Source organism: Cucumis melo, chromosome 1 (genome assembly GCF_025177605.1).
Source record: "Cucumis melo cultivar AY chromosome 1, USDA_Cmelo_AY_1.0, whole genome shotgun sequence".
NCBI classification, from domain to species: domain Eukaryota; kingdom Viridiplantae; phylum Streptophyta; class Magnoliopsida; order Cucurbitales; family Cucurbitaceae; genus Cucumis; species Cucumis melo.
The window spans coordinates 18678430-18686869 of record NC_066857.1 but is presented as its reverse complement, the minus strand read 5'-3'; the positions used below and the strand labels follow the sequence as shown (position 1 = coordinate 18686869).

The 8440-nt window shown below is 34.0% G+C and overlaps 1 protein-coding gene across 2 annotated transcripts; it reads left to right on the top strand.

The window, feature by feature from the left end:
• Positions 1-6952, top strand: LOC103489587 (coatomer subunit gamma). Of its 2 annotated transcripts, XM_008448815.3 has the most exons (18): positions 1-181; positions 563-660; positions 773-823; positions 991-1104; positions 1192-1392; positions 1484-1585; positions 2576-2683; positions 2761-2994; positions 3082-3332; positions 3474-3645; positions 3765-3920; positions 4022-4072; positions 4199-4339; positions 4410-4607; positions 4733-4864; positions 4990-5163; positions 5815-6054; positions 6398-6952. In XM_008448815.3, exons 1-18 carry the CDS (start codon positions 136-138, stop codon positions 6590-6592), a joined length of 2664 nt encoding a protein of 887 aa, XP_008447037.1. In that variant the 5' UTR covers positions 1-135; the 3' UTR covers positions 6593-6952. The 2 variants fall into 2 exon arrangements, with proteins under 2 accessions (XP_008447037.1, XP_050939312.1); XM_051083355.1 differs by lacking the exons at positions 1-181; positions 563-660; positions 773-823 and having other exon boundaries at positions 992-1121; positions 1286-1392.
• Positions 6953-8440: the final 1488 nt, after the last annotated feature.

Below are 8440 nucleotides of genomic sequence, written 5' to 3'. Positions count from 1 at the left end.
TCACAAAATCGAACAAACTTCGGCGTCTCTTCTTTGGTTTCTTCTTCTTTGTTCACAAGCACTCGCACTACTAACCTTTGCTTCGCCTTGCTCTGCTGGTCGTCTCTAGATCTCTCCGATTCAAATTCTTCGCCCATGGCTCAGCCTCTCATCAAGAAGGACGACGACCGAGATGACGAAGGTGCTCCTCTTTTTCCACTTTCATCGAATGCCCTTCCATTTCCCCCCCATAAATTTCTCTATTTCTTCTCTTCTCATTTCAATTTTACTTAATTCCTCGATTTACACCTTCCCAGTTGCTGGATCAGTCTTTTGGGTTGTAGATCTATGTCACTTCGTCCTTTGCCCTTACGTGTTTATGTATTACGTTGTCGTCTTATGTAGAGTTTGCTTTAATTACAATTTTCATGTTGTGCATTTTCCATTTCTATTGTGCTTTTGTTAATTTGTTGATTGGATAGGATGGTGCTGCTATTTGAGTGTTGTATCCCTTTTGCAATTACTATCCGTATCTGCTGTACAAGGTGGTATGTTGTTAACTCTTGGGTTTTGGGATTTACAGCTGAGTATTCTCCGTTTTTGGGGATTGAGAAGGGCGCTGTTCTTCAGGAAGCTAGGGTCTTTAATGATCCTCAGTTAGATCCAAGAAGATGCTCTCAGGTGTGGGCTTTGTAGTATGAAATTATTTGCAATGGCTTCCCTTTAACTTTTCTCATGTGCACGTAATTGTTCAGTAATTATATTTTCTGCCTGTTGCATGTCTTATTTTTAGGTTATCACGAAGCTTTTGTACCTTCTGAATCAGGGTGAAAACTTCACAAAGGTCAAGTTTAATATTGTCTTTTTGTTTCATTTTTTCCTTTTCCATTTAATGGTAATCCATCCTTCATAGGCAGCAATTGTCCATGCATTTTCCACTCATGGGCTTGGCTGATGTAAGCTTGCACGATCTGTTCGAATGTTGACAATGTACACTAAACTTTTTAATAGATTGAAGCCACCGAAGTTTTCTTTGCTGTCACAAAGCTCTTCCAGTCAAGAGATATAGGGTTGAGGAGAATGGTTTATTTGATAATAAAGGAGCTTTCTCCGTCTGCTGATGAGGTTAACACCATAATCAGGTTAACTTGAATTTCTGTAGCTGTACATTCATAATTATGAACTGACACATTTAATTTCATTTTCTTTAAGGTTATTATTGTGACTAGCTCCCTAATGAAGGACATGAATAGTAAGACTGATATGTATCGGGCAAATGCCATTCGTGTGCTTTGTCGGATTACAGATGGAACCCTTCTCACCCAGATCGAGAGGTATCTGAAACAAGCAATTGTAGATAAAAATCCTGTGGTAGCTAGTGCTGCCTTAGTCAGTGGTCTTCATTTGCTCCAGGTATTAGTTAATTGTAGATGGTAATGCATATTGGATCAATTTTTTATACCATTTTTATCTTACTTTTTCCCTTTCCAACGCTTCATATCAGACAAATCCAGAAATTGTCAAGCGGTGGAGTAATGAGGTTCAGGAAGCTGTTCAGTCAAGGGCGGCACTTGTGCAATTTCACGCTCTTGCCTTGCTTCATCAAGTATGTTAAAATTTGGATCATCCTTTTGTGTAAAGTTTTTTTTTTTTTTTTGGCTTATTTAACGCTTTATTTTGAAATTTAAAAGGTTAGAAGTTATTGGATATGAACCGTCAGGGACATCAATTACGTCTTTTGTATCCGACTTAATTTGTGCTAGCAGATTGTGATAAATATATATTTGGTTTTCTATGATTTTCCTAACAGAAACACGTGCTAGAAGTTTCATTTTTTTTCCTAGAAAAAGAGTAAATACTAACCATTGTTGTTTTGTAGCCGAATTAAATACAGTTATTATGATATTTTGTTGATTATGTATAAACTTTCAATATTCAGTGGTGGCATACTAACATTGATAGAAAAAAAGTATTTTACAACAATAGTTTTAAGTTTTGATTTTTTAAGAAAATGGTCTTTTTAACTGATTCTCTCTAAATGCATGGTAAGATATACCAATGCTGATTAGTCTGGTATAATATAGATATACCGACTATACATTTATAGTCTTTTTTTATATATAATTTTAATAATATTAGTCAATTTTGATAATCCTATCATTGAAATATTTGGCATTATTTTATTTTTGCCTATGTACTTACCTAAAAACTCCCAACGTATTGTTATTTTCTTAAACATGCACATTTGCTCTTGTTTTGATTATTCAGGGTTTTCTGTGCACTTATTCTTATTGTGTGCGAACCAAATTATAATGTTAACTTTTTTACTTCCACTAGTGTCAGAACTCGTAATTCTTGCCTGCCACGTTTTCGTTGGGATTGGTCATTTTGTTGCTGTCCTGTCCATAAGACCCTTTATAAATTACACTTCATGAAGTACTTTTCTATCAGCCAATTTTCTCATTTGGCACTTCTTAACCCCCATCACACGCCCTATTTTGTTCCTTTCCATATTAATGGATTTCCATTTCTCTTCGAAAAGAAAATTTCTGTTTATGAAATCTAAAAAAAAATATAATTTGTTTTCTTTTTGCAGATACGTCAAAATGATCGTCTAGCTGTTAGCAAACTGGTCACTAGCCTGACAAGGGGTACTGTTCGGTCTCCATTGGCTCAATGCCTCTTGATTCGCTATACCAGTCAGGCATGTAATTTCCTGGCTCATAAGTACGACCAGTGTTTGCTTCTTGTTTGTTTTCTTATAGAGGGTTGTTCAAGCAGGTTATTCGCGAATCAGCTACTAGTACTCAAACCGGTGATCGGCCCTTCTATGATTTCCTTGAGGGATGTCTGCGCCACAAAGCGGAGATGGTGATATTTGAAGCTGCCAAAGCAATCACCGAGCTGCATGGTGTAACAAGCAGAGAATTGACACCAGCCATTACTGTCCTTCAGCTGTTCTTAAGCTCCTCAAAACCAGTACTGAGATTTGCTGCTGTCCGCACCTTAAATAAGGTTACATCTACAACTATTCATTTTTAAACATGATTCTCTTTTTAGTTTTTCTTTTGATATTTGAATAATGTATCTGAAAACTTGCAGGTGGCAATGTCTCATCCAATGGCTGTCACTAACTGCAATATCGATATGGAGAGTTTGATTTCTGATCAAAATAGAAGCATTGCAACTCTTGCAATAACAACACTTCTGAAAACAGGAAATGAATCAAGTGTGGACCGTCTAATGAAGCAGATAACAAACTTTATGTCTGATATTGCGGATGAGTTTAAAATTGTTGTGGTGGAAGCTATTAAATCTCTGTGTTTGAAGTTCCCATTGAAGTATAGATCTCTGTAAGTAATATCTTCTACAATTTTTTCTTATTTAATAAAACATTTTACAAGAATTTGTTATTATTAAACATATACTTGTTGCGTCATTTTGGGCAATTAACATTGGGATCGTAAGTTTAGTTCACACTGTCACTTTTTCAGGATGAATTTCCTTAGCAACATTCTCAGAGAAGAAGGGGGTTTTGATTACAAAAAAGCTATTGTGGATTCAATTGTAATTCTTATAAGAGATATTCCTGATGCAAAAGAGAGTGGGTTGCTTCATTTGTGTGAGTTTATTGAAGATTGTGAATTCACCTATCTTTCAACACAGGTTATTACACATCTTATATTATTCCAGCAGCTACTATTTTCTATTTCTCACCATTTCATTTTCTATTATGACCTTTATAAGTTTTTTATTTTTTAATAATTTTTTAACCATTATATCAGATCCTTCATTTTCTGGGCATTGAAGGACCCAAAACCTCTGATCCTAGCAAATACATACGATATATATACAACCGAGTACATCTTGAAAATGCAACTGTTCGTGCCAGTGCCGTGAGCACATTAGCAAGATTTGGTGTTACAGTTGAATCATTGAAGGTACAAGACTATAAATTACTTCTCCCTTTACTGTAAGTTGGATGAACCCTATTTGTCAATCTTATCACTCAGCTTATGGTGTTCTTACCTCTCTGTTACAGCCTCGAATATTTGTTCTGTTGAGACGATGTCTTTTTGACAATGACGATGAGGTATCTTATTGGTCAGAATTGTTGAGGTTCCCACGACCAGATTGTTTTAAAAAATTTGAGTGATTCAAATTTGATGATTTCTTATATATAGTTTGAGTTTAATTGTACGTTGAATTTCTTGGGCAGGTTCGAGATAGGGCCACCCTATATTTAAAAACTCTTGGAGCTGATGGTACAGTTGCTGAAACTGAGAAGGATGCGACTGACTTTCTTTTCGGCTCTCTAGATGTCCCACTGATCAATCTAGAAACAAGTTTGAAGAATTATGTAAGTTTTTGGAGTGAGTTTTTCAAGTAGCTTGGAGACCATCACTCATGTATTTTGCATATGCATGCAGGAGCCTTCTGAGGAACCTTTTGACATTGATTCCGTGCCCAAGGAAATCAAGTCCCAGCCACTTGCTGAGAAGAAAGCTCCAGGTAAAAAGCCAGCTGGGCTTGGTGCTCCTCCAAGTGGCCCAACAGCCACTGTTGATGCATATGAAAAGCTGCTTTCTTCGATTCCAGAATTTGCAAACTTTGGAAAACTCTTCAAGGTTATGTAACTTATGTTGTTACTATTCTTAAGCATGCATGTTGAGGTGTTGTGTTATATTTTTGTGTATACGCTTTCAACATTACTTCTTCAATGCTGAAATTTTAATGGTGTTGATCTTCTCAGTCTTCAGCACCTGTAGAGCTTACAGAAGCAGAAACGGAATATGCAGTTAATGTTGTTAAGCACATTTTTGATAGCCATGTTGTGTTTCAGTACAACTGCACAAATACAATTCCTGAGCAACTACTTGAAAATGTATTGACTAATTCAAGGAAAATGTCTTCATTTTTATTATTATTATTTTTTTATTTTTATTTTTTTTTTTGGGGGGGGGGGGGGGGACTGCTCAGATTTGTATAATCATTTCTGCATTCTGTCAGGTCACTGTTGTTGTTGACGCATCTGAAGCAGAGGAATTCTCTGAAGTGATATCCAGACCTCTCAGATCACTTCCCTATGATTCACCCGGACAAACCTTTGTGGCATTTGAGAAGCCTGAAGGAGTCCCCGCTGTTGGGAAATTTTCAAACATGTTGAGATTTATTGTTAAAGAGGTAATTCAGATAAAATTTAGGGCAAATTGCAAAAATCACCCATAAAGTATGGTGATAGTTACAATTAAACCTTTAAACTTTCAATAATAACAATTGGTCCCCTAAACTTCTTAAGTGATAGAAGTGATAAATTGGACCCTCTAACTGTAAAAATTAGACTCATAAATGATAAAAATTGAATCGCCGATTTATATAATTACATTAAGTTTGAGGGTCCAATTTTAAAATTTAGATAGACTTGGGGACCCAATTTTTAATTTGGTGGCTTTAGCAATTTTCCCTAAAATTTATTGAACAAAGATGGTGAATTGGATAGGAAGCATTAATAATTCAGTTTGCAAATATCTAATTCGATAACAGCACATCTTGGCTCCATATTCTTGTTTTCTGAAAAAAAAAAAACTTAGGATAAGAGATTCGACAGAACAGGAAGCTTATGGGCTAGAGTGAGGAATTGGATATCTATAGTCTAATTCTATTGTTAGTCATGGGTCTAATTGACCTCTTAGGCTCCTAGAAAATCAGATTTTGGAGATAAAATTCGTGAGGAATCTATACATTTATATAAGCTTGTAGTGTACTGGGAAAAGTTCATTTCTAAGCATTCAAACGCTTGATGTTGATTTGGTATTTCATTTCTTTGGTTACAAGGTTGACCCAAGTACAGGTGAGGCAGAAGAAGATGGTGTGGAGGATGAGTACCAGTTGGAGGATTTGGAGGTTGTTGCTGCTGATTACATGTTGAAAGTTGGGGTCTCTAATTTTAAGAATGCATGGGACAGCTTGGGTCCAGATTGTGAGCGAGTTGATGAATACGGCCTTGGACCGAGGGAGAGTTTGGCAGAAGCTGTAGGTGCTGTCATAAATCTTCTCGGCATGCAGCCGTGTGAGGTTAGTTTGTTTTGATGCAATCATCCATATGGCATAATCATCAAGAGAAGTGCTTTACATGCGATTTTATGAAGCTTATATTTGTTTAATATGAGATACAAAAGCTTAATTTTGTGTAGTCTAGTCTTTAGTTGCACGCGTGATTCAAGATTCAAAAGCTCAAAATTTGTGTAGCCTTTATTTACATTGTCCAGCAGAACGAGTTAAAAATCTTGGATTATTGGTAGAGTTGTGGTTTGCGAGTTGGGTTTCAAAACCTTTTTTTTTTAGCAGTTTAGAGGATTTGCCACACTTTTCTGAACCATTGGTTTTTCCATTCAACTTGTGTTGCTCTCTCTTTCAGGGTACAGAGGCCGTTGCAAGCAACTCAAGATCCCACACCTGTCTATTATCTGGTGTATACATTGGCAACGTGAAGGTACTTGTGCGTTTATCGTTTGGAATCGATTCATCAAGAGAGGTTGCGATGAAGCTGGCTGTTAGATCAGATGATGAAGTCGTCAGTGATGCCATCCATGAGATAGTTGCCAGTGGCTAGTCGGAATTGTAAGGAAGTTAATTTTTTATTGATTTTTTGTTTGTGAGAAAAATTAGGTCAGAGGTTCGGGATGGGCTACAGAAACAGTCAAAACTTGTAGAAAGAATTTTTGAAGTCTGGGCCAAACTTCATTCGGGACATAGGCATATATATGTTAGGGAGAGTTTGTTGCATTAGTTTGAGCCTCATATGGTTCTCATCCATGTTTTAATTGTTCAACTTTGAGAGTGGTTTCCTCATCTCGATATTTAGCAAATCCCTTCCCATCCCAACCCGACCACCTGCTCTCTCCCTCGAGAACTATGATATGGCTGTTGTCATTACTCTGTCTATCAATGTGAATGTGATGTGTGAATCAAAGTGTTTTGCTTTAGGTCTTCTCATCAAAGTCAGGAGTGGGGAAGGGTTAGGATTTTGAGTTGAGTTGATTTGATTTGATTTGAGATTTGGGCAAAGGGATCTTAATTTCTTGATTTGTGTATATTTTTGTGATGTTTACTGTTTGTTTGACCAAACACGTTCTTAACTCTAAATAAAACAATAGTCTTCAGATCTCAATTTAAAAAAGAAAATTGAAAATTTGCTATTTTACCAACCAAAAAAAAAAATGATATATGAATTGAAGAAGTTTAGGGGTGTTTGGCAGTGGATCTAAAAATTGAATTTTAGAAAAATTAAAATGTTAATTAATTTCAAATTGATTTTGGATGAATTAATTTGATTGATTATTTTTGTTAAGTAATTGACTAGGAATCAATCTCAAAATGGCTATGTAACTTAGCTTTTGTTGAAATATTGTTGATTATCATCTGTGAAATCATTCTTTTTTTTCTTTTTCTTTTTTATTTATTTTAATTTTAAATACCGGAACAATAGGTGACAAGTATTGTGTCATTAAATTGCTAATGAAATAATTATGTGTTTTTGGAATTTTCTCCGTACTCAAAATTTTGTAAAAATTTAACAATAAAATAAATGGATATTTTCAAATTTAGTAAAATAAATTAAAATATTTATAAATTATAGCAAAATTTTTTTTATTTTATCGATTAACTTCTATCTGTCTGTCATTTTTAGAAAACTCTACTAAAATAAATTTAAATAGATATTAACTATGATTATTTAGTTAAATAGGAATTTCTCGAATAGAATTTACAAACTTTTAGTAATGGAATAATTCTAAGTTTACTTTTACAACCAAACACTACAATTCAAAATTAATAAATTAATTTAAATATATAAAAATCTTTAGTAAATTTAAAAATCAATTTTACAAAATCAACTATAACAATCTTTTTTTCTAAAGTCATTACAACTATCACTTTCAAGCATACCTAAATATTCGTTAAAATAGAATTTGATCATATATATACACTTTTGGTCCCCAAACTTAGTTTTAAAACTTCGATTTGTAATGATTTAGTTTTTATATTTTCAATGTTGTATCAATTAAGTCTTTGAACTTTCGTATGTAACAGTTTGGTTCTTATAATTTCAAAATTAAATCATATAATAATTTAGTTCTTAGTGGAGAAGAATCAAGATTAGATATTAATGTTTATTATTTTATGTTGTACATTTATTATTATATAAAATGTGAGAGTTGTAAATATAAAACATTAGCATATTTGACGAGATTCTTTAAAAAAAATTACAAATATAGCAAAAAAAGAAAAAAAATCAAAATCTATCGATGACTGGCTTTGCTTTATATGCAATTTTTAAAAAATGTTATATACTCAATTATTATTTCTAAAATTATTACCTATTACAATTACATTAAAAAATAGAATCTAAGTTTTTCAGTTTATTATGCAAAAAATATATCATTAAATCTTAACTTTAGTT

Coding starts and splice junctions, on each gene's coding strand:
- LOC103489587 (XM_008448815.3), top strand. CDS start 136: ATGGCTCAGCCTCTCATCAAGAAGGACGACGACCGAGATGACGAAG. Junction 182..562: donor CGACGACCGAGATGACGAAG/GTGCTCCTCTTT, acceptor TGGGATTTACAG/CTGAGTATTCTCCGTTTTTG. Junction 3,333..3,473: donor CCATTGAAGTATAGATCTCT/GTAAGTAATATC, acceptor TCACTTTTTCAG/GATGAATTTCCTTAGCAACA.